This window comes from Felis catus, chromosome D2, assembly GCF_018350175.1.
Source record: "Felis catus isolate Fca126 chromosome D2, F.catus_Fca126_mat1.0, whole genome shotgun sequence".
NCBI classification, from domain to species: domain Eukaryota; kingdom Metazoa; phylum Chordata; class Mammalia; order Carnivora; family Felidae; genus Felis; species Felis catus.
This window is the reverse complement of record NC_058378.1, coordinates 7,676,202-7,701,690: the sequence shown is the minus strand read 5'-3', so window position 1 is coordinate 7,701,690 and position 25,489 is coordinate 7,676,202. Positions and strand designations below refer to the sequence as shown.

General features: G+C 47.0%; 1 protein-coding gene across 2 annotated transcripts in view; it reads left to right on the top strand.

Moving 5' to 3' along the window:
• RNLS (renalase, FAD dependent amine oxidase) overlaps positions 1–20,429 on the top strand; it is a 367,960-nt gene extending 347,531 nt beyond the window's left edge. Inside the window, exons 8-9 of one of the 2 annotated variants that reach the window (XR_006586841.1) lie at positions 17,458–17,639; positions 18,945–20,429. Coding sequence is in view for 1 of the 2 variants with exons in the window: in XM_045039886.1 (XP_044895821.1) it covers positions 4,580–4,768 (189 nt within the window). In the remaining variant the exon portion in view is untranslated. Of the gene's footprint in view, positions 1–4,579; positions 4,784–17,457; positions 17,640–18,944 lie in introns of those variants that run through there. The other variant, XM_045039886.1, reaches the window with a different exon arrangement.
• The last annotated feature ends 5,060 nt before the right edge of the window (positions 20,430–25,489 follow it).

The following is a 25,489-nucleotide window of genomic DNA, read 5'->3' as shown; positions in this document are numbered from 1 at the left end:
TCAAAGATGCACATCAGAGTCTTTCCTGAGGCTGAGGACTGAATGTTCTCGCACCTGGGAATTTCTCTTGTGGCCAGAAAACATGAAGGGGGTGGGGGGGATGCCTCATGCATAAAAGAAATGGTAAAGGGGAGAAGATGAGCCAAAGGGAAGGGAGGTATGTCTCAAGGTCTAAAAACCACACATAAAGACTGAAATTAGCCCACATCCATTCCCTTCCCTCCATTCCCATTAGAAGCTTATAGAAGAGTGTGTGTGTGCGTGTGTGTGCATGTGTGTGTGTGTGTGTGTGTGTGTGTGTATACATGTGCGTGTGCACATGTGGGCATTAGGAAGAACACATAAATCAAAGCTGAAATTTGCATGGACTTCTCAGAAAATGTTGCATGAAATTTGTTTGTAAAACAAATCTAAGGCAGCGATTCTCAAACTTTCATGAGCACGAGAACCACCCGGAGAGCTGTTGAAAATGTACGTTTCCACCCCCACCGAGCCTGACTCAGTGGGTCCAGAATGGAAGGCTGGAATCTGCATTTTTCGTAAGCACCCTATGTAATTCTGATGCAAATGGCCCTTGAACCACTCTGAAAAATGCTGGCCTAAGGTTTATGCTTTTCTCTCTTTACATTTTTTTTTTCTGTCCCTTGTATTTGGGGATGACTTTTAACTCTTTTCCCCAGTTTTCTCCCTAAGCATAAAATTCCCCTCATTTGCACGGGTGGATTTCCAACCCCCCCACCCCCACCCGTTTGGAAACTTCGTATTCTCCGAAAGCTGAAGTGACTCCTTGCTGAGTAGGGCAGGGGCAGATGTAGTGGAGAATGCTGTATCCTGGACCTCAGCGGGACAGTGACAGAAACTATCAGAGAGGTTTTCTCATGAGGGGTTACCCCACCAGGAGTAGTTTAAATGGAGGGAAGTCAGCTGAGCTGGGTCTCCTCTGAGACGCCCTTCCCTGTGAACTTGAAAGCTATGTGGTCAGCTTCTGCACGGACCATGTGGCTGTAGAAACAGCAGTGTGTCCCACGGGGAATCCGGGGCTCTGGCTTGCTACATATAATCAGCTGTGTACAATTGCTGGGCGGACCACAGGGACCCGGGCACCCAGTCAAGAGGCAGATAACCCGGGAGCCTCCCTAACATGCTCTCCTGGGATGTGCCCTTCGTTGGCTTCCGGCTGAGCGGCTCAAGCACCTATCCTGGAGGAAGAAACTTGGTGGCATGAATCACAATGTCCCTTGTGCTCTCTCTGCATTTGAAGATGAATAAATTCTGCCTGGGGATGAGGCGGTGGGAGGTGGAAGGAAGGACCCTGGGTAGAAGGAGGACACGGGGGCCCTCGGGAGGAGCACACCACAGACTGCAGGTGCGGGGAAGGAGAGATTCTGAACTTAGTGACTCTCCTCAGAAGAAATTTGAAGACCGAGAAGTGCTCTTCTCTGGGAAAGTTGTCACAAAACCGTTGAGGCAATGGTTAAGCCCCTAGCTCTATGACCAAGTGGCTGAGCGCTGCTCTTTTAATGTCTCCGGGTTTCGGTCTCCTCCCTCTGTGAAATAACAGTATTGGAACCAATGGTTTCTATGACCCCTTCCAGCTTTCACATCCCAAGAATGAATGTCTTTCCCGAGCTGTGCCCGACAAGTCTCTTAGAATTATCTTCAGTGATGATCTGTAGTAGCTGAAAAGTCAATTGTCCATTACTGTATAACAAACTACACCAAAACTTGGGACCCTAACATAAAATAAAATAAAATAAAAACCATTTTCTTTTGCTCGCCATTTTGTGGGTGAAGCATTGGGGAAGAGCTTGGCTGGGTGACTCATCTCTGATTCCAGCTGGGGCTGAGGATCCATTTCTAGGATTCTGGCATGACATCTTCAATCACCTGCCTGATGCCATAGTGCACTCCCTCTCCCTCCACCTCTCTCTGTCTCCATACTCGGCACCTCATCCTCCAGGGTTCCCCGGGTGGCTTGTGCTTCTCACAGCACGGCAGCCTCAGGGTAGTCAGACTTCCCACGCGGACCCTCGGCCACATTCCCACGGGCGAAGTGCGAAACTGCTCGTCCTCTTGAGGGCGAGGCCCAGAGCTGACACGGTGTCACTTCCATCGGTTAAACATCACAACTCTTACTGACTTACACCTGGTTACTTACAACGAACTCTGTTGGTTAACTATCACACCACTATTGGTTAACTCTGTTGGTTAGCTCTGTTGGTTAAACAGCACACTACTGTTGGTTAACTCCACTGGTTGACTCTAATGGCTAAACAGTCCAACACTATTGGTTAACTCTGTTGGCTAAGCATCACAACTCTGTTGGTTGACCGTTGGTTAAACATCACAGCTCTGTTGGTTAACTCTGTTGGTTAAGCACCACAACTTTACTGGTTAACTCTGTTGGTTAAGCACCACAACTTTACTGGTTAACTCCGTTGGTTAAGCAGCACAAGCCAACCCAGACGTGGGTGGAGGGCTAGACCTGCTACTCAATGGGAAGAGTGTCAGAGAACTTCCGGCGATCCCTCACCTACCACCGTCAGCATTTAAATAGAAAATAAAAGTTAATTCCCAACATCATGAAATCTACTCAGCACCAATGATTCGAAAAGAAAAGCATTTGTTTGTTTCACAAGATTCTGAAGATTTAGCCTTCTTAAAACCAGAAGGCTGTTGTGGATATCCAAAGATTGTTCTGGGGGCTCTTCATACCCAGACGAGAAGCTGATCGCTGAGGAAGGTCAGAAGACATTGTATACTGACCAAAAGTCATTTTTAAATAGGAACTGATAGCTATTCAAAACAAACAAAGACTCATTTGAGTGTAATTGACTTTTATCTTCCAAAACATTGAGTCCTTGGCTCTTTCAGAAAGAACGGCCAGGGAAATGCTAAGAAGTATCCAGTAACTCTGTCTACAGACCATTGATACTGAGGGCCACTTCATGGGGCCTGGGCTAAGCTCCGTGCCCAGTGCTCTGCTTATGGTGCCCAGGGTGACGCAGATGCCACCCATGCAGCCTATACACAAACACGTCTTTGTTGCTCCCGAGGCAGCAAATTCTTTACCATGAATAATCTACTGCAACAAACGCTCCCTTTAGTTCCTTCTCAGTCTTGAGAGTATTTGGGCTACTGAGAGACGAGAAATCAGCACTCAACAGGACTTAAATGCTAGAAATGGTCCCTTTAAGCACAGCTACAGAAAAGAAAGGGAAACGCACCATTAGTCCTACAGGTACAGGAAGAGGAACAAATGAATGAATTGGGGCCATTGATACAAAACGCCACAGCGGGGACTCCTGGGTGGCTCGGTCAGTGAAGCGTCCTACTTGATTTCTGCTCAGGTCATGATCCCACCGTTGTGGGATCAAGTCCCGCGTCAGGCTCTGCACTGAGTACGGAGTATTGTCCCTAGGGGCACAATTTTTCTCCCAGGACACAGATGACCCGGCCCAAAACATCCATAGTGCCGAGGTCGAGAAAATCTATCTTAAGGGTTCACAGCACCCCATTCCACGCAGAGGAAAGCAGGCCAGTTGATTCAAGATTCTCAGTCACCTTCAGCCTCCTGGATGTTTCTACCACACAGCACCACTTCCCTCTCCTGCCCTCTAGCCCAGGGTTTTATCTGGGAGTGGGGTGAGCAGGGGGTAGGGACATGGACACTTCCCTACCTTGCTCCGCCTATCTCTCCCGTCCCCGCGCCTCACTGGGGGTTCAATGGCGAACTTTCTGTGTGTCAGAAATTTCCCCCACGTGGTTAGCTCCTCCTTTTCAAGATGCCTTTTGCCCTGGGACCTCCTCTGGGGCCTCGATGCTGAAATAATTGAGGGGAGAGAAACCAACTGCCCGCTGGGCAAGATAAACTGAGAAGTAGTTCAGAAACACTCTATTGTACTTTTATGAATATTTATAAATATTATATAACCAGCTACTTTTCTTATGCCAGGCAGAGACTTGATAAAATGTGCATTGAATGGAATTGTTTACACCATAAAGAATTTATTACTACCCCAAAATCATAGCACAGTGTCTTGGAGGGGCGTCCTCTTTCCTAGGTGGACTCCTTTCCAGCCGAGTTGGGCTCTTCTCAAAATTCCACTCTACACAAAAGCACATTCATGAAACCGGAGCGGAGGGCCCGGGATCTGCCCTTCACCAGGTCTTGTGTGTACCTCTGGCCACCGCTTCCCTCCCTCGGGCCTGAGTGCCACCTGCAGCAGCTGAGGCCACCCAGAGCCCACCGAGGCAGAAGTTCCGGGTGACCCCTGCACAGGCTCCCGAGTGGGGCCCCCGGGGGGGGGGGGACGCTGGCTCACACCTGCTGGACGATAGGAGCAAGGCACGTTACTTCACCTCTCTGAGCCTCAGTTTCTTTAACTGCAAAATGGATCGGTGACAATATCGACCACGTAGGGGGTTTTAGACCGCTCGGGCTCCCATAACAAGACACCACAGATCGAGTGGCTTAAACAACAGAAATGTATTTTCCTGCAGCTCTGCAAGCTGGAATCCTGAAGTGAAGGTGCCAACATGGCTGGTCTCTGATGAGAACTCTCTCCTTGTCTTGTAGGCAGACAGCCTCCTTCTTGCTGTGTCCTCCCCCGGCCTCTCCTCTGTGCATAAGCAGAGACAGCACGCGCGTGAAAAAGAGAGAGAGGAGCACCTGGGTGGCTATCAGTTGAGTGTCCAACTCTTGATTTCAGCTCAGGTGTTGATCCCTGGGTCGTGGGATCTAACCCTCTGTTGGGCTCCGAGTTAAGGGTGGAGCCTGCTTGGGATTCTCTTTCTCCCTCTCTCCTTCTGCCTCTCCCCTGCTCATGCTCTCTCTCTTTCGATAAGATAAGATAAGGTGATAAGATAAGATAAGATGGGATGGGATGGGATAAGATGAGATGAGATAAGATAAGATAAGATAAGATAATAAAGAGAGAGAAAATTTGTGTCTCCTTCTCCCTTTATAAGGACACCAAGCCCATTGGGTCAGGTCGCCACCCTTATGACTTCATTCGTCTTAAATACCTCCTAAAACCTCAATCTCCAAATATCCTCACGTCAGAGGTTAAGGCTTCAACGTAGGGCATGAGGGGGGCAGAGAGACACAATTCGGTCCATAGCATAGGGTTTCTTGAAAGATTAAAGGAGATCATTCCTGTAAAGCGTTTGAACTAGTAAGCCCTCAATAATGTCTGCTATTATCGTTTCTGCTGCTGCTGTTAACCCAGAGCACACCATCTGACCGGGACCACCAGGTCTACTATTCGATGCCCACGTGGACCGTTGACTGAGCAGGGACTAGGGAAGGGAGACACGTTGCTGACAGGCCACGCCAGACCCACCAGGCGCTGGAAAGAGCCCACGGAAGGTCCCGTGTGTGGCAGGAAGGAAGAGGTACCTTGTGAAGGGAACCGGGTCACCACCACTGACAGAAAGCAGCACGCATCGATTTATTCTGCACACACAACAGCCGCCTCGTATTTAACAGCGAGTACGTGCCGGCCACTTTATGTGCCTTCTCCCTGCTAACTCTCTCCCGGCCACCTCCGCGGATGGGGAAATGGAGATTCAGAGGAGTTAAGTGGCCTTGCCAAGGCTACACGGTTGTTAAGTGGCTAAAGCTTCACTTAATTCCGAGGCTGTTGGATCCCCAAAGTCGTGCCCTTTCCTCCTGGGCGGAACTGTCTCGTGTGCGAGCTCAGTGCCTTATGCCTAGAGATTAGGAGATATTATCCCTTCCCCAGAGATCATTTTTAATTAGAAAAAGGAGCTGGTCTCTAGCAACGTGTTGTCGCTGAAGCCAACGTGTGGCATCGGCCCTTGCGGCATTTTGAAGGGGCTGGAGATTTTATCTATTTGCCCTTAACCGTACTGAGCCGAGCGTCAATATATGAATTTGAGAGATAAAAGGATTAAGGACACTGTGTTGGTTGGCTCTGACTTGTTCCTGCTGAAGTGGGTCACTCCAAAATCCGCCGGATTAAAACAGTAAGCACGTATCCTTGCTCACAGGCTGGGTATTGCTGGGCTCAGCTCCGCGGCTCAGTCAGTTGACTGTCCGACTCTTGGTTTCCGCTCGGGTCGTGAGGTCAAGCCCCGTGTCAGGCTCTGCGCTGACAGCGTGGAGCCTGCTTAGCATTCTGTCTGTCTCTCTCTGTGTCTGTCCCTCCCCGATTCTCTCTCTCTCTCTCTCTCTCTTTCAAAATAAATAAAACATTTTTTTAAACAAAGAATTGAGGCCAATAACTCCATCTACCAAAGACATGTTCTGACTTGGGGGCTGGCTCACAGCCAGAGGGAATGGAGTGGTAAGGAGATCTAGAAAATCCCACCAGCTTTCAAAAGATTTGCCGTAAGAACTCTGCCTATGAATAAAACACCATAAATCTCCCTACGGTTCTTCAACCAAAATACCGAAAGACAAGCCCTCCCGGCGTGCCACTTCCCTTTTCCTCTTCCTCAAGAAGGTTGCGACACTGTAGGACGCCAGAATATTAGGCGAACCCGGCGAGCGAGAGCGATCCCTCCAGTCTCAAGTGTCAAGCATCTACGAAAGTGGCTTTTGGCAAATGTCTGTGAAAAATGGGTCCCTCTGCCTTTGAATCTCTGAGTCCCCATTTGGTATTTTATCTACACCCCCGTAATCTACACACACACACACACACACACACACGCAGACACAGACACTAGCCTGACTGCCTGACAAATAGGCACAAGCGTGCTAATAAAACAAGAGACGTAAATCTGAGAGGGGCACGGCTGGATTTTATTGCAGAAAAGTCAGGGTAGGCCTCCAGGGGCGCCACGTTACTGGCTAGAGCTGCTGTCACACTTCGTCGTGGGGGTTCGGCAGTTCCGAGAGGTGCGGTTCGTTTTGAACCAGAGACATGGTTCCAGTGCAAAACTGGGCTGGTCTGTCTTTCCAATGAAGATTCTCCCCTGGCATCAGCTTCCGTTTTCTCCCGTAGACAAGCTCCAGGGCACTCATTATTCCATTTCCGGGAAGCTAGGACACTGAACGAGCTCTTTCGAGGGGTCCACGCAGTGTCCGGGTAGCGTCCTGTTCCCAACCTGTTACGAGCCATAGGAAAATCCTCCGTGCAGCGTAGCACACAGATCAATAGCCACATGCCTTTTAGTGCCAGACTATAGGGCCCACAAAGCTGTGTGGCCCTGAACTGCAGTCGGCAAAGCTTACGGATCTCCTGACGTCCGGGTGCTGTCGCCAGGCGGTGGAAGGTGACCAAGGAGGCGAACAGTATACATACTCTGCACAGAAATTCATTCATTAGGTTCAGAGCTTCAGCGACTTTACCTGCAGCGTAACTGGGGAGCTGGGGGGGTTACGAGTTTGGGGCTTAGCTTCTAAAAACACAGATCCGGGGCGCCTGGGTGGCGCAGTCGGTTAAGCGTCCGACTTCAGCCGGGTCACGATCTCGCGGTCCGTGAGTTCGAGCCCCGCGTCGGGCTCTGGGCTGATGGCTCAGAGCCTGGAGCCTGTTTCCGATTCTGTGTCTCCCTCTCTCTCTGCCCCTCGCCCGTTCATGCTCTCTCTCTGTCCCAAAAAAAATAAACGTTGAAAAAAACAAACAGACAAACAAACAAACAAAAAAAACACAGATCCAAATCAGATAACATAACCGATTTAGAGGCCATTGCAATGCATTTTATCCTGTTCTTTTGCCAAAAAGCGCCTTATCTGAGCTTGCTTTCCTTTTTATTTTTCTTTCTAAGCCTCAGAAATATCTCATCTCGGGTCAGGAAAGAAAAGCACAGACCAAGCAGGCTCAGAAAGAGGGCAGTGACCGCACCAGGTGCCCTCACTGCGCTGGAGAAGCGTGGGTCCAACTTCCGCCCGCTCTCAGCCCGGACAGACTCACTCCGGTGTTGCCCGGCCGGCCTCGCATTCGGGAATGGGGGGAGATTTTTTTTTTCCCCGTGAACATATGGACTGTGTTCATGTTTAGGAGGCAGTTAAGTTCAGAAAGGAAAAGAGAAAATAAAGTTAAGGTACACCACTTTTTACTCTATCAAAGCCGAGTTCCGTTTTGTGCGTGTGCTGTTAATACACCGTCCCTGGGTATTTAACAATAAATAATCTTTTAAAGCGTAAATAAATAAGCCCTGGTGTCCGATGCAGCCGTTCTTAAATTTGGGGTGCGTGAGAATCCCACTGGCAGTTGTTAAAAAACCCAAATTTCAATACACCAGGCCCAGAGAACAACCCAGGAAACTCCTTTTGTTAAGCTTTATTTATTTATTTATTTAGAGAGAGAGAGAGCAAGGGAGGGACAGAGAGGGAGAATCCCAAGCAGGCTCCGCACCGCCAGCACAGAGCCTGGCACGGGGCTCGAACCCACGAACCTTGAGATCATAAGCCGAGCCAAAGCCGAGAGTCAGACGTTTAACCAACCGAGCCACCCAGGCCTCCCCTCCCAGCTATTCTTTAAAGGGAACCAGGAGAGTTTACACCCTTCTCCGTGTGCATAAAGGTATACAGAGCCCAGAGGTGGAGGGTCTCGAATAGCACTCTTCTGCATGTACACCCTCTTCCGTAAGCTCAGAAGAATAAGAAAAATCATCTGTGCCTGCAGAACAGTTAGCCCAGAGGAGACTCAATCGTGGCAAACGATACAAAATAAATAACCCTGTGCGCACATATGTATGTTGCATGTGACACAGTTAGGAAACCACAACTTGATTTGGGAGATTTTTTTGGAACAGACCCATTAAGATGTAACTGGGGACTCGGATATAAACAGCGCAGTCCCTGCCCTCAAATACATTATTTTCCAGGAGTGGAGATCATGTCCCCCCCAAGAGTCAGAACGTAAAGCAAAGGGGGAGACATGCACTCAATGAAGAGTATACGAGACCAGTGTAAATAGAAGAGGGGACCCCGAATCTCCCCACGGACAGAGGATAGGCGGGCATCAGGGAGACGTTGGTGACCATTTTGAGTTCGGTCTAAAGATCATGTGATTTTGACAGAAGACATGAAAACAAGCAAAAGTTCAGGGGCAAAACAGTTCAGGGTCACACTGGGGAGGGGGTCCCAGCGAGTGAGCAGGAAGCTATCGGTGATAGGTGAGGGAGAGGAGCCAGGTTGGTCCAGTTTGGGAAGGCTTTCCCTGCTGGGCCCACGTGTTCGGGCTTCATTCTGTAGGTAATAAAGGGCCACCCAGGTCCTTGGTCCCAAGAAGCTCCAATCCCTAATCCAATCCCTGTGGCTTTCAGAGTCCTTGGGCTGAGTCCGCAGGCACCCAGGCACATACTTTGTGCCTCACAAGTTCAGCTGCTCGCTGGGCTTTCTGGAAGGCCCGGGGAATGCTGAGCCAGGTAACAGGTAACCGCATTTGCTTGTTTATAGGTCATATCGAGAGCACAGGGAGAAGGATTTCCAGCTTGTACAAAAACGACACTATCCTATGCACCACGGAGCCGGGGGCATGGCTCTCATTAACCCCAGGAGCTTCTAGACTACACCTTCTTCACAGGGCCAGCCCTTGGCTATGAGGTCAGGGATGGGCAGAGCCAACAGACTGGCTCCATCTAAGCTATCCTCAGTCTTTGAAATTACTAAGTAATTGCTCAAGGAAAGCTATAAACACGAAAGGCAGCTTTCAAACAAGCATGAAAGGTATAAACAGAAGATGGACAGACATCCCTTGGATGAGGAGAGCCTGAGGATCAAACTAGCAGAGGGGACCTTTAATAAAAGTTTCACGTGCTGGGGAGCAGGTTCTGTATACCAGGAGCTGCATTTCTCAAACTGTGTTCCGTGAGACACCCCTGGGTTCCCTGAGGCAATATTAGGTGTTTCATGAGAACAACTCCATAGTATAAAAAAAAAAAAAAAAAAAAAAAAAAAAAAAACTTGGGAAATTTCAAAAAATTCCATCATCTCCAGTGAAGTTTCCAAATTCCCCTGCAGAGCATCACATTGCTTTGAGTACTAAAGGAAAAAAATTGTATTTGACTTTGGTCAACCCAGATTTTCCAAATAAACTTGTTTTATTTGGGGACCTATTTATTTATTTTTTAATAGCATATCTGCTCCATTTCATGGGTACCTAGGTTTTCTACAAGTACTTACCACGTAGCGGGTATTGTTCTAAACCTTTTACAAAATCTTAGCCCACTCAATCCTCATAATAGACCTTCGAGGTACATAGTATTGGTTTATTCTACAGATGAGAAAACTGAGGGATATGGGGGGCAGGGGAGACTAAGGTTATGCTGCACATGTCATCCAGGCCACTCCACAGTTCAAGCTTTAAACATTTTTTTAACGTTTATTCATTTTTTGATAGAGAGCGTGAGCAGAGCAGGGGCAGAGAGAGAGGGGGACACAGTATCCGAAGCAGGTTCCAGGCTCTGAGCTGACAGCACAGAGCCCGACGCGGGGCTCGAACTCACGGACCGTGAGATCGTGGCCCGAGCCGAAGTCGGACGCTTAACCGACTGAGCCTCCCGGGCGCCCCAGTTCCAACTTTTAAACCAGTACGGGGAACGCAGTGTGGAAGATACAATGTCCCAGGGGCCTGTCGTGAGAAAGGGCACGGAGGAGCTCCCTCCTCTACTTGTGCTACCCCTGGGCGCCCCGCTGGCATCTCTGCTCTGGTTTAAACAAACGCTCTCTGTCGCCATGGGCCAGAGGCAAAGGTGTAGAAGGAGACATGTTAGCCCGCCCAGGCCGAAAGTGCCACCGGATGCTGCCAGATGGCTCCACACATCAAGAAACCGTGTGGACTCGGAGCTACGTTGAAGCCAGACTCAGGGTCATAAATCCCAGACTGGTCCCACGGACGGGACTTTTAGGAGCATCGTCCATGCCTCTCAGTTTACAGCCAAGTGAGGAACCTGGGCCTGGGAGAGGGGGCACCCTGCCCGAGGGCTCAGTTACAGCTGGGCTCCTGTTTCCTGGTCTAGGACTTCCTCCTACGTGTAACCCCATCGCGGCTAATTTTAAAGATTGAGAGCGGCTGACCCCGAGCCACTTGATGTCAGAAGCAACCACAAATCAGTCTCTACTGACACAGGGTGAGCACAGGATGCCTCAGCCCGAGAGCACGACCCAGCTGCCTCCTCACCCCCAACCTCTGCATCTGGTTTCCTTAAATGAGGGGTGAAAAAAGTCAAAAGAACCAGCATGCTTTTCTTAAGAGCAAAGTACCTTGTACCGCATAGGATTCCCCACGGGTAAGACTCCAAAGCACAGGACAGGCTGAGATTTCTTAGTGTCTCCAAAAGTCTCCTGCCGGCCACAGCAGGTAGACACGTCATGCCACACTCGTTGGAGGAAGGGAGCTGCTGAGTCCACGAGAGGTCAGAGATGAGCCCCCTACAGAGCTGGCATGGGTGGGAAGACGAGGGAGCCACCCCCACAGCCGCAGGAGCTGCCAAAGTCCCGGTAAAGGAGCTCATGTCCTGCCCCCACACATGTCACTGTCACCGAGCCAGGCCTGCCAGGTCTAAGAACAGGAGCTCTTAGAAAAAGCTCCTGGCACCGTTCTCTGCCTCCCCTTCCAAGCCCTGAATCAGACCAGGCAGAGCCAGGGCAGTCCGGCCACTTAGCCCCGCAAGCCCTTCTTCTGCCCTGGACCAGACCCACCCCAGACCTCGCTGCTCGGTATGTAACGCGGATGGCTGCACACAATACGGCAGACGCGGCCGACTTGACATCTTCGGCTCTGAGCTGAGCTTTCCGGGCCGTGAGCTATGGCCTGAGAAGATGGAAAATAAGCAAGCGTGGATGTGCGGAAGCAAGTAAGGAGGACGGGAGGGGAGAGCACACAGGCGGAACCCTGTGCCCGACCAACTCAAAGCACAAAGCGTTCACGGCATACGAGGGAAACAAAAGTCTTAGAATATGGGGAAACGAGAAAGGTCGGTGTGAATTCAAGGAGCCTCGGTATCACAGCACGTGAAAGAAACTCCACTTTACGACATGTGGGCTCGTGCAACACACCCGCCAACAGGTGGAGGGAAGACAGAGTCAATCCATCCTTCAAGTCCCACCTCCCCCCGAAAAATCTTGCCTAATCTCCGCAATCCGCACGGACCTCCCCATTCTGTGCCGTGGCCTCCGATTGCGTCGCTTATGTTTGTCTTGTCTCCATGGGTCAGGTCAGGGTGGAGACAGCAAGCGAGTGGACAGCCAAGGACTCAGACCTGGCTCCCAGTCTCGGTCGAGCCGCCAAGATCAGAACGGTTGGTGGATGAGAAGTCCAGGTCTGCGAAAGAGAAAGAATGAGCCCTTCCTCTATGTCAGAGCAGATAATCAGTTGAAAGATCTAAGGACACAAATACACCCTGAGGAATTGAACAGGAATCTAAGATGAAGACAGGAAAGATCCAGAGGCCAGCAGGTCAGAGAAGTTAAAGGAAGAGCACCAAGGAGCGGAAATGCCAACCCCAGGGCTGACCCCGGGCAAATGCCCTTGTCCCTAGGCCCTTGTTTATGATCACACCTCCTACTACCAGTTAGTCATCCCTGGCCCAGAAGGAGACGGGCACAGGGGTGGTTATGATATTTGGAAGGGGCGGTTGGGCAGTGTTGAAGAGGCAGTGAGCCACTGCCCTCCACTCTTGATCAGGACGCTTGAAAGATGCGAGGAATGGACGAACCCATCTCTTACATCCGCGGGACAACATCGGTGTCATAAACTCTTATCCCCTAGCGCTTTGCTGTATCGCGCGCCTGATCAAAGATGTCTTAAGAGATGAGCGATTTTAAAAAAACAGCCACTGTGGAAGGCAGTGTGGGGTTTCCTCAAAAAATTAAAAATAGAAATATCATACGATCAAGCGTTCTTCTACAAGGTACTTACCCAAAGAAAACGAAAGCACTAAGTCAAACACTAATTCACCTCTATGTTTACGGCAGCATCATTTACAAGAGCCGAAATATGGAAGCAGCCCAAGCGTCCATGGACTGATTGATGGATAAAGAAAATGTGGTGTATATATACAATGGAACACTGCTCAGCCGTGTCATTTGTGACACCATGGATTCATCTAGAGGGTATGACGCTAAGTGAAACAAGTCAGTCCGAGAAAGCGCTCTACGATTTCACTTACATGGGGAATCTAAAAAGCAAAACCAACAAATAAATAAAAAGCGGAATCAGACCTATAAACGCAGAGAACAAACGGATGGCCGCCAGAGGGGGGTGGGTTGGGGGGCGGGGCAAAATGGGGGGAGGGGAGTGGGAAACACAGGCTTCCAGTTGTGGAAGGAATCGGTCACAGTCATGGGACCGGGAATACGGTCAATGGTAGTGTATGATGACAGATCATAGTACAAAGCGTTGTAGGATGACAGGTCATAGCTGCACGTGTGAGCACAGCCCCACACAGACTGTTGAACCACCATGTCGTGCACCTGAAATTAATGTAACACGTGCGTCAACTACACTCAAACATTTTTTTATTTTTTTATTTTATTTTTTTATTTTTTTAAATATTTTTTTTCAACGTTTATTTATTTTTTTGGGGACAGAGAGAGACAGAGCATGAACGGGGGAGGGGCAGAGAGAGAGGGAGACACAGAATCGGAAACAGGCTCCAGGCTCCGAGCCGTCAGCCCAGAGCCTGACGCGGGGCTCGAACTCACGGACCGCGAGATCGTGACCTGGCTGAAGTCGGACTCTTAACCGACTGCGCCACCCAGACCCAGGCGCCCCTAAATTGCCTATTTAAAAATTAAACCCTTGGGGTGCCTGGGTGGTGCAGTCGGTTAAGCGTCCGACTTCAGCCAGGTCACGATCTCGCGGTCCGTGAGTTCGAGCCCCGCGTCAGGCTCTGGGCTGACGGCTCGGAGCCTGGAGCCTGTTTCCGATTCTGTGTCTCCCTCTCTCTCTGCCCCTCCCCCGTTCATGCTCTGTCTCTCTCTGTCCCAAAAATAAATAAACGTTCAAAAAAAAAGAAAATTTAAAAAAAAATAAAAAAAATAAAAAAAAGAAAGAGACTCCAAGAGTGTGATAATCTTAATTAGCAAAATAAAGATCCAATGAGCAGCGAATCCTAACGTTTTCTACTTACTTATATCGTTCAGCTGGTGACTGTAATATGTGTCTCTGTTGGGCCTTTCCTAGAAATTGAAGCTGGCTATTTAAAAAGCGACATAATCCATGTTGAAACAAACCCAAAAAGGCATGCAAATTAGTGTTTGGACTGTAATTACGGGAGAGCTCAGCCACTGGGCCTTGTCTGGACCTTTTACGCAGCACGTCCTTGTAACTCTAGTGCTTTTGAGTTTGGTCCAAAGGGAAAAGCCATGTACCCATTATCTCTGTTTGACCATCACCTATGGTTTCATACTCTGCTTGCAAAGCCTGATTTTATAAAATAGCTATTATAAGGGAATATGTCTGACATCAAAAATGTCATATTAACAGCTTAGTGAAAAAAAAAAAAAAACAACCCTAATGCTGCTATGATGAGAAACGATGTTTTCAAAGATACCATAGATGAATAGTTTATCAAAAAGAAAGAATGAGGGGAGCCTAGGTGGCTCAGTCGCTTAAGCACCCAACTTTGGCTCAGGTCATGATCTCTCTGCTCGTGAGTTCGAGACCCCCGTCGGGCTCTGCGCTGACAGTTTGGAGTCTGGAGCCTGCTTTTGTTTCTGTGTCTCATCTCTCTCTGCCCCTCCCCCACTTGCACTCTGTATCTTTCTCTCTCTCCCCAAAAAAATAAACATAAAAAAAAAAGAATGAAATTCACTGAATGTCAAGTAGATCAAAGTACATTTAAAAAAAAAAACTTTAAGACAGAGAAACAGCTGAAGATTGATTTTCAAATAAAACAAGGCACGTGTTCAGTAGAGAAATATTTCAGGCCAATATTGCAAGAGTACATATTTGTTTTTATGTAAATTTAATACCAAATGTGTGGTCTTATTGTCCATGTGAAAGGATTCACTGGGATTTTACCATTATAACCCTGTGTCCTAAGAGTGAGATCGTCAGAAACAAGTTGAAACCAAAAAAAAAAGGGAGACGTTAGTCATAATTATTCAAGCTCCCTTAGGACAATGAAGTCATTTCAATCCTATGTGTAGCGGTCTGAATAAACTAGGCTGTGCTGCAGTAACAAATACTTCCCTAAATCTCAGTGGTGTAACACTTACTATTTCTCAACCCCACAAAATCTCTGCCTATCCGGAGGTCCTTCTGTGAAGCTCAGGACTACATCTGCTTGTACTTAATAGCTATGAAATCTGGGGCTCATAACTTCAAGGTCACCACGGCAGCGGAAGAGAAGACTCAAGGCAGCATGTCAGTTTCGTTTTTTATTTTATTGTATTGTTTTTTTTTTTAAGTAATCCTTATGCCCAATGTGGGGCTTGAACTCACGCCCCTGAGATTGAGGGTTGACGGGTTCTACTGACTGAGCCAGCCAGGTGCCCCAGCGCCTCAGCTTTTAAATTCTTCAGGCTGTTGGCCACCTACCTGCAAGAGGGCTAGAGATGTGGAAGGATGGGCTGTTCGGTGAGAAGTCAGTGTCTCCCTGTCCCACCGCGTGACCCTAATCTGCTAGGAGACGTTGAAGGTTCATCCCCAAGTTTCTCCTCAGGGGGTTTTCTCCAGACACCCTGCGATTTGTCCGGTTCATTAATGCCTTCACAAAAGCTAGAAGCTGATTAGTTTATACCCACAACAGATTACTCAGGAATCTCTCTACCTTCCCAAACGTTTGAGTCCTATCTCATTTCTCAAGAGCCTTCTCGGCAGACATCAATGTTTCTCATCTTGCAGAAGGATTGAGCTCCTATGTGCTGGCCGGCTGTCAGCTCCCGTGGTACCTACACATCTCCCAGCCCCGGGGACACCCAGGTCAGGCATGCATGAGACCTGCGTGTGCACCATTGTCCAAGGATTTTGTTTTTTCCATGCAGAATTTGCTTTGTTACATTACTTTCCACGTCGGGACGTGGTCTTGCTTACGTTAGTCTGATGATTCTCTCTGGAAAGAATACCTGAACTGTGCGATTCTACCTCCACACCTAACAGCCTCAGTAAAATGAGGTTGCTAGGGCCACCGCCATTCCTGAAACATGGGGCATTGGAAAATTGGAATATTGGAATATTCCTGGAAAAATGGAATATTCTGGGCTTCAGATCTTGTTTTTTCTTTTGTTTAAACTTTGCTCAGAAAACACTGGGTGTTGGATGGAAGGCAATTTGACAATAAATTTCATATTAAAAAGATAAAATAATATAAAATAAGTTATATGGCTAATGGGCAGAAGAATAGAAATAAAGAAGAGTGGTTGGGAAATAAAATAAAATAAACTTTGCTCAAAAAAAAATTTTTTTTTTACCATGGAGAAATCCCCATATAATATTTTCCAACAGAGTTAGCCAAGAACATATCTTAAGTGGGAAGCATTACATGCGCTATTATTTAGCACTGTTACAGCACTTACACATGCATACAATTGCAATGCTTTTGACCCAGCCTTCTGACCTCACGCGTGTGGCACCGGAGGGGGTGTTCTGCGTTCCCTTCCAGCTCCCAAGCATTTCGATCACGCTGTGACCTTGACTGAGTCGCTCGACATTGCTCTGCTGGGTTTCCACAGAGAGGCGAGAGACGAACGGAGGTGACATGTATAAACACATGTGCTTTGAAGAAAGGGGGGGGGGTGTTGTGTGAATTTAATAGTGAGGCGTGAGGCGTGAGTACTTGGCTAGGCACTTACATGATATATACCATTTATGGGAGACGTTAACTCCATCGTTGCGGTTTTAAAAAATGGGATTAGCAGATATTCCTCTGCTCTGCTGAGATACGTGTCACAGGAGTGGTCTTTGAACGTAACTACTTCCTTTACCCTCAACCCCCAGAATCCCTTATTCCACTTCTCAGTCTCTGCTCCTTTACCAAAAAGTGATGGGTTTGTTTCAAGTCTGCTTAAACCCTCCGCCTTTGTGTCCGCTGACCATGCTGGAAAGTGTTCTTTTTTCCTTTTAACCACGACTTAATTGTATTTATTTACATTGGGATGGCTTGGGCTGTGACTTTCCTTATCTCCGCTGGTCTTTATTTGTAATCTCTGGACGCATTACATTAGAAATGCACAGTTGAGCAACACTTTCCAGAAAAGAAAAGTTTGGGGATCTGCTTCCTGGAAATCTTCACAGACCCTTGGTGAGAAAAAGACTTTTCCATTAAAACTGATTAGTAAAATCAAGACCAGAAGATGCTTTTGGCAATGTTTTTCAATGTGCTTGGTAACATTTTATTTCAAAGGCTATTGATTAAGTTTTTATTGTTTTTGTAGCCCAGTGATGCAGATTTAATACTGTATTTTTTAATTACATTTCTTTGTTAGATGAAGCCTGACGTTTCTTTTTTTTTTTTTCCTCTAACACCTCATCATGTAACAGTTCTCGAAGTAACTAGGATATAGCACTGACATCAAAATATTTGATTGATTCATAGGACTCAAAGAATGTGTCCACTGAGTAAAGAAAGCAACACATCATCTACCACTGTGTCCTTATGTGACAGAATTGACCAATCAAATGTGAACGTTAGCTTGGAACCACATCATGGAAAACACCGAGGACCATGATGACAAATTTGGAATGTGTTAAGTAGAAGATGAAGACCCTTTGGCAGGTGTGAGTAAGAATATCATTTAACTAAATGACTATTAAATAAATAATATTTATTTATTAAAATAACCTTGCCGGTGCGAAGAATGAATTGAAAACCAAATATGGGGGCGCCTGGGCGGCTCAGTCAGTTGAGCATCCGACCTGGCCTCAGGTCACGATCTCGCGGTCCGGGAGTTCGAGCCCCGCGTCAGACTCGGTGCTGACAGCTCGGAGCCTGGAGCCTGCTTCGGATTCTGTGTCTCCCTCTCCCTCTCAAAACCAAATAAACATTAAAAGAGTTTTGTTTTGTTTTAAAAAAGAAAAACTCAAAAAACAATTTAAGTGAAAATGATACTGCTGGGTGATTCATGAACAAATGTGTGTCGTATGGATGGCAAAAGGCAACAGCCATACTTCTAAATCCTCTCCGCTCTCATGGTTCTTTTGAAGGCACACCCAGTCCGAATTTACTGGATTACTGACAGTGTCTGTCATGATTACCTATGACAACCTCTGAGGCCAGGAACCATGGGCTCAGTATCTGTATTTTTGATCAGCTAATGCTAAAGGAAAGGAAAGGCAACAGGAGATTTTAAAAAACGGGTTCCTCCCTTATCTCAATAGCCTCAAGACTGAACAAGGGCAGGGCGTCAGTACATGAAAAGTGGGGTTACTGAAAACACTCTGACTCCCCTCCACAGACTCTGAGCATCGGCACCTTGATGACCAAAGAGCTATCTGAACACTTAAGACCTGCCGTGCCTCAGGACCAAGAGAGATGTTCCTTGGGGTTGATGTCTGGTTACGACAGAGCATTCTAGAGGGCTGAGCTTTAGAGATAAACTGGCATATATTAATTGATTTCTCTTTTTTTAAGTGTATTTTCTTAGTTTTGAAAGAAAGGGAGCATGAGCAGGGGAGGGGCAGAGAGAAAAGGAGAGAGAGAAAATCCCAAGTAGGCTCCACGCCGTCAGCACAGAGCCCGACACGGGGCTCGAACTCATGAACCATGAGATTGGGCCCTGAGCCGAAATCAAGAGTCAGACGCTTAACTGACTGAGCCACCCAGGCGCCCCATATTAACTGATTTCAGTTTGAATCCACGTGTCACTAGATTATCTTGGCATGACATTCATAAATTACAAGAACTTGACCGTTCATCCTCAAATAATTGCAGTGTCTGAGCCATCTTCTTGACCCATTGCTCAGGTGACCTATGTACCCAAAAAGATGGATTATCTTACCTCAGTGGACTGAGCCCACAGACATCTTAATAGTTTTTATGACTGTGTAGAAAGACTTTGTAACGAAACTCTATTTTTTACTCAGGCATTTGGCTGCGAAAGAAAGAAAGAAAGAAAGAAAGAAAGAAAGAAAGAAAGAAAGAAGAAAGAAAGGGGAGGGATCTGTCTCTGTTCTCCAGCATGATTACTCAAACCAGGCTTTAAGAAAAGATACAGAGTGACAATCCCATTCCACTGTCTTCCCAAAACACTCGCTGAAAAACACCCAAGACACCGGAGAGATCAGAAAACAGAACATACACTCAAAGACCTGAATGAACGTTCAAGGAAATAAAATACTACTTCTTTCCAGCTGATTCATCTCCGGATTGCCTCTCGTTGGATCATCTTGGTTGCTACTTACCCATTCCTGACCTATCCCTGCTGTCAGGAAGATAAGATATCATGATTAGTCAAGTCCGGGCGTCATGCTTACCACGGGTCCAGGGAACAGGGCCAAACATAACTTGCTATTGTTGGATAGCATTGAAAGACAAAACAAGAGATGTTCACTACGGCGTTAATGCACCTGGACATTTTATAGACCAAGTTGACATCAGTGAAATATAGCTTATTGGAATTACGAAAAACATGGTAGGAAGAAGGGCTGAGGTAAGATCACTCGAGACTTTTGAACAGGGCAATGCTGTTTGAGTTCACACGACACTCTAATCTCAAATATCCAACTCAAAATGCTTTTTCATGAAGAAGAAAGTTTCTTCAATGCATGGAGGTTATGTGTTTACAGGAAGGCCATGTGTTTAGAGTATTCATATACAAACAGGCAAGGTTTTCTAAATATCCAGGAAGTTATGCAAAAATATAAAAGAAGGCTTGATCTTTCTGGTAAATTAATTCTGTTAGAGTAAGTTCACACATTAGCTGGCATGAAGATAAGATGAATCTAAGTAAAGAGAGGCCTCGCATTTCTTTTACTAATTCATCCATTCATTTATTATATTCCTCCTCCTCCATGCAAGCCATTCAAGCCATCATGGCTTGGAATCCAAAGAGAAGTATGGGTTTGGCCCCTTGCATTCAAGTATTACTATGGAATAACAGAAAAGTAATAGGTACATCGTCACAGAATTCCAAATCCGCATCAAGTAGTGAGCTAAGCAACATACATATTCTGCAAGGTGAATATTGTTGTCTCTTATTGAACTGAGGTTCAAAGACTTAAAGAAAATACCTCCAAGAAACACAACTAGTAGATATCAGGGACGTAGAATTCAAAGCCTGTCTGTGTGTCTTTCACGCTACTGGACTGCCTTCCACATCGGTACTTGCTAATTGTATTGTTTCTAAAGTCAGTGACTAGAATCCCAATTTAAAAAAAGAGAGAGAAAGAGACAGAGAGAGAGAGAGATTCAATGCTGATGAAGTTATTTGTCAGGGATGAGTTTCTGATTTGCAAAAAGAAGTAACTGTTCTATATTTTGGGAACTTAAAAATCACACACACGGGCGCCTGGGTGGCTCAGTCAGTAAAGCATCCGACTTGGGCTCATGCCATGATCTCGCGGTTCGTGAGTTCAAGCCCCGCATTGGGCTCTGTGCTGACAGCCTGGAGCTTGGAGCCTGCTTTGGGTCCTGTGTCTCCCTCTCTCTTTCTCTGCCCCTCCCCTGCTCATGCTCTGCCTCTCTTTCACTCTCAAAAATAAATAAACACTACAAAAAATTTTTTTAAATCACTCACACACACACAGAGAAGCAGAGACAGACTGAAAGAAAGAGAGAGAAAAAGAGAGAGATAGCCCCACTGTATATTACTTACGTGCATGTAATTCTTATTCGTGTAAATAGTGTGGCTATTTAATTATTTACCGTTCATTATTTCGGATATGAATATAACTGAGTAGTCCTACGGCTTTATCCACATGCATTTTGAATCAAAAAAGTGTGATCAGGGGCACCTGGGTGGCTCAGTCGGTTAAGCACCCAACTTCAGCTCAGGTCACGATCTCACGGTCCGTGAGTTCGAGCCCCGCGTCGGGCTCTGGGCTGATGGCTCGGAGCCTGGAGCCTGCTTCCGATTCTGTGTCTCCCTCTCTCTCTGCCCCTCCCCTGTTCATGCTCTGTCTCTCTCTGTCTCAAAAATAAATAAACGGTAAAAAAAAAAATTTTTTTTTTAAATGTGATCAGTGCAGCTCCAGAAAAGAATAAATGGCCCAAATGTTAAACACAGTATCTGAAAAGTCCTGTTGCTTTGAACCTTAAGCCATCTTAGGGTATGGCTTAGAGCTGGGAACATAGCTAAGGGGACATCTGGTCACCCAGGGTGACACTTTTTCCTAAATACTTCACCTATATCAGCAGCCTCCCAAATGACAATCTTGGGTTCTGATGTGGTTGAGCACAGCTACTTCTGAGGCTCATAAAAGAGGTAGTGAGCCTCTGACCAACTCTGCCTAATATGTATGGAGAGAGCCCCATAAAATTAGCCTACTCCAGGTTGTTTGCCCAGTAATGGGTATTTGACCTACCTCTACCCTTCCCTAACGCCAGCGCGAGCAGGCTTTGAAGAACAAAGCAAACTGCACTATGATTCCAAAGCTTGGTCTGATGCACTTTGACTAAAGCTCCAAATTTCAGGGAGCAGCTTCACCACAGAGATCTTCTCAAACAACTCTTGAGTTGGCCATCATTCCACTAGTGCAGGCATTATTTCCACCTACATGGAAAGCCCAAAGCCACTGTGGCCAGCTGGGACGAAGAAAGAGCTACAGTCTACATACCGTGGAAGCCAACGGCTGAAGCCAATAACTGAAGGGTATGGTGGCTTTTCTTACCCCTTTGTTCCACTCACCTTGAAAGTGATGCCCTTCAAATTTGACAATGCACCGCGCATCGAAAGCCAGAACGTCTCATATACCATTGACCCAGCAGTTCCCCTTAAATAAACTTATGCTAGAGAAATAACCAAAGATACACATCAAGGTTCAGTTACAAAGATGTTCAGATGGCATTATTTCATTCGTGAAAAATTGAAAGTATCATAGAAACGCACAAACAAGTGTGTTAGTGTCCTATCGCTATTGTAATGTGTTACAACTGGTTCAGTGGCTGCAACAACATAAAATTCATGAGCTCACATTTCAGTAAGTCCAGCGGGCTTGGCTGGCGCTCTGCCTCGAGTCGAAGTACCCGTGTGATTATATTGGGCCAGCTGACAAGCCAATAATCTCCCTATCTGCAAATTAGCGACCTGAATTCCATCTGTAAAATTCGTTTTGTCATGGGATTTAACAGCCACAGATTCCAGGGATTAGGGCATATGGATCTTGGGGGGCCTACCTCAATAGATATCGGGTGAACAAAGCATGGAACATGCATGAACTCAAACAGAATACAAACAAAAGTAATGGTGTTGGGAAATATTTAGTGGCATGGAAAAATGCTAAGTGAACTATCACACTGAAAACCATTAAAATAGGAGAAACACAGGGTCCCCAACTGTATGGATGGTTTCAGCCCATTTTTTGTGGAGTAAAAATAATCTATAGCTGAATATGTCTAAATAGCGATATGTATCTCTACATCTACTCATCTATTCACCATTGATCGGTCTATGTAGGTGGAAAGGTCTACTCAAAAATGTTGAGTGGTTATTTGCGGTTGAGGATTACTGGGGAGTTTCTTAGATTAAGATCTTTTTTTGAACCTATCTAAGTGATCCAGTATGCCATCTACTACACACACACACACACACACACACACACACACACACATAAAATTTTTAAAAAGTAAACCTTTCTCTTACGACTGTAGAGCCCTTTGGCCAGACAACTGACCCACCCAGAGCACCAAAGATTGTTTCTGCCAGTGATATTCTTATTCTCACGGGACCGAACTCAGTTCCCACATGGCAACCCCAATCCCTGGCAGCCCGCCCTAATTCTGAGACATCCAGTATCTTTAGCCCAGTGGTCCAGCAGCTATTAAACCAGGTTGCAAGAAAAGAACCTCCATGACCTTCCACAGCTGCAAGAATATACATTGTTGTTTCACATCCTCCCTGAGAAAGTTTCTGACATGGTGCAGCCTGAAGCATCCATATGTCATTGTTGGGTGTGGTTTAAATTTCAGATAGCTAAAAATAAGTCTTCCTCCTCCTTTGGGTTTTAAAGTGTAAGCAGATCTGGGTTTTGATGTGCAAAGCTTATAAATGAAACAACTTGCCGTCCCTGCCCAAAGACAGCGAATGCAACCCCAGAAAGAAGGGTCTCCCTTTAACAGTTTACCCTACGTTCCAAATGTGGTTTCTGTAAGAACACACTGTATACAAACTTTGTTCCTAAGGTTATTTCTGCTGGTGCCAAATGGACTTCAATTCACAAAAATCATGTGGTGCATTCCCATGTAACTTGGATGTTCTGTTCTAAAGAAAACAGAGGGTTTTTTAATGCCCTTCAGCAACTATTCCTGTTTATGGAAGATTCCCTTCCACCCTGGGGATCATACTTAGAATCCGTCTCCAAATGTGGGCTTAGTTCTTAGAAGACCTAGCCGGAAACTTTGACCCCTACCTAAAATTAGCTCGCAGACCATGTCCTAACAGTAGCGGATGGGCAGAGCATCTTAGCGCACTATGGTTAAAAAGTGCGGGCCCTTCTACCAACATCCTGGGGTAACGAACTCCTTGGGTGCAAAGCTCGTCTCTGGCCTTTACTAGCCGTGTTCCCAGGGGCCGAGTTCTTTAGGCTCCGCGTGCCCCAATTTGTAAAATGAACTTAATAATATCATGGACATACGTGGAGTGCCTGGGTGGCTCAGTCGGTTAAGCGTCCGACTTCGGCTCAGGTCATGATCCCGTGGTTTGTGGGTCCCTGCCCCGCGTCAGGCTCTCTGCTGACAGCTCAGAGCCTGGAGCCTGCTTCGGATTCGAACTCCCTCTCTCTCGCTGCTCCTCCCCTGCTCGTGCTCTGCCTCTGTCTCTGTCTCTGTCTCTCTCAAAAAGACACATTAAAAAATTAAAACAAAAATTATATTATGTTCCTTCTAGGACTGTTGTGAGGTTTAAATGAGTTAAACATATAAAGTGCTCAAAACACCGTCTGGTATATGCAAATAGTAACACCTGTCAGACAGCCATGTAAGGAGACAGCAGTTTTTTGAACACTATTGATCATTTATAAGAGAGACAGAGAGAGAGAGAAGGAAAGAGGAAGGCAGGAAGGCAGAAAGGAAGAGAGGGAGGGAAGGAGCTTCAAGAGAATCATGACCATTTACTCACAGTGCAAGAAGCTAAAATTCTGCTAACTAGCCAAGCACCCTGGTGCCTCAGGGCCTTTGAACTGGCTTCCCCCACACCCTGCCCCACTGGGTGCTTCCTCGCTGAAATGTCTGCACAGTCCATTCTCTTATCTTCTTCAGGACTTTGCGGTAATAAGAACTTCTCCGTGCAGCCCAACCTGATCATCCCATTTAAAATTCTACCACCGACCCCGGTCTGGCCCTCCCCCCACCTTCACCTGTTTGCTTTTCTTCTCCTGTGTTTTCACCGTCCTATATTATGTATTTATTGCATCTGCTGTTATGAATGTTCTGGAAAGGCAGAGAGTTTGTCTGTTCCCTCCTGCAACATCCCCAGCACTTTCAATAGTACCTGACTTGTAGCGGATGCTCTGTAAATATTTGTTCAGGGAGTGGAGGGCCACCTACCTTCAAGAGTGGAGGCTTTGGGGGCGCCTGGGGGGGCTGGGTCGGTTGAGAGTCTGACTCTTAATTTTGGCTCAGGTCATGGTCTCACGGTTTCGCGGGTTCCAGCCCCGGGTTGGGCTCTGTGCTGACCCTGCTTGGGATTCTCTCTGTCTCTGCCCCAACCTGCTCACACTCTGCTTCTCTCAAAAATAAATAAATACACTTTTAAAAATTTATTTAAAAAAAAAGAGTGGAAGTTTGGGGTATTTCAGATGTTGGACCCAGAGCCCCTGAGCAACCTGTTGAGAATCCCACTGGGAGCCCTCCGTTGTGGGAGCCTCCCGGCCGTCAGGTCCCCAGGGTAGGTCCTAAAGACAGCAAGTGAGGCAGGACCCGGGGCCGGATGTCAGAGGCTACCCTCCAGGCCCACAGCCGTCCCCGACTGGCGGGTGGGTTCAACAGTCCTGGAACCTGACATGACCCAAGCGATGGGTCAAGGCTCGTTTGGGTGTAAGAGGGCCACGTTTCTGTTCATAGGACGAGGAAACCAGCCAACACATCAGCAATTGCCGAATGCCTGTGTGCTCCTACGGGTCTGCTTGCCCTCTATCCGAGCTTCTGGAAGCCTGGCTAGGGACGGCAAAGCCGGTTCCATTTTCCATTGACTTCTGGCCCCAGCGCCCGGGGGACTTACACAGAAAGATTGCTCCAAGAATCCCAAGAAATGTTAATGACTGTTTTGCATAATATCTCTCAAGAAACCCGCAACAGAACTTTCCCAGTATAGCCCAGTGACAGAGAAATTTAGAAATACATCTCTTTCGCGTTTCTCTTTGTTTAAAAACGACTGTATACGTTTTTCTGTCGGGGGGCAGGGGGGAATGTGTTTTGGCCTCTCTTCCTCTCCCTGACAGAAGTGAAATACTGGCTTATAAGCAAGAGTGTCAGA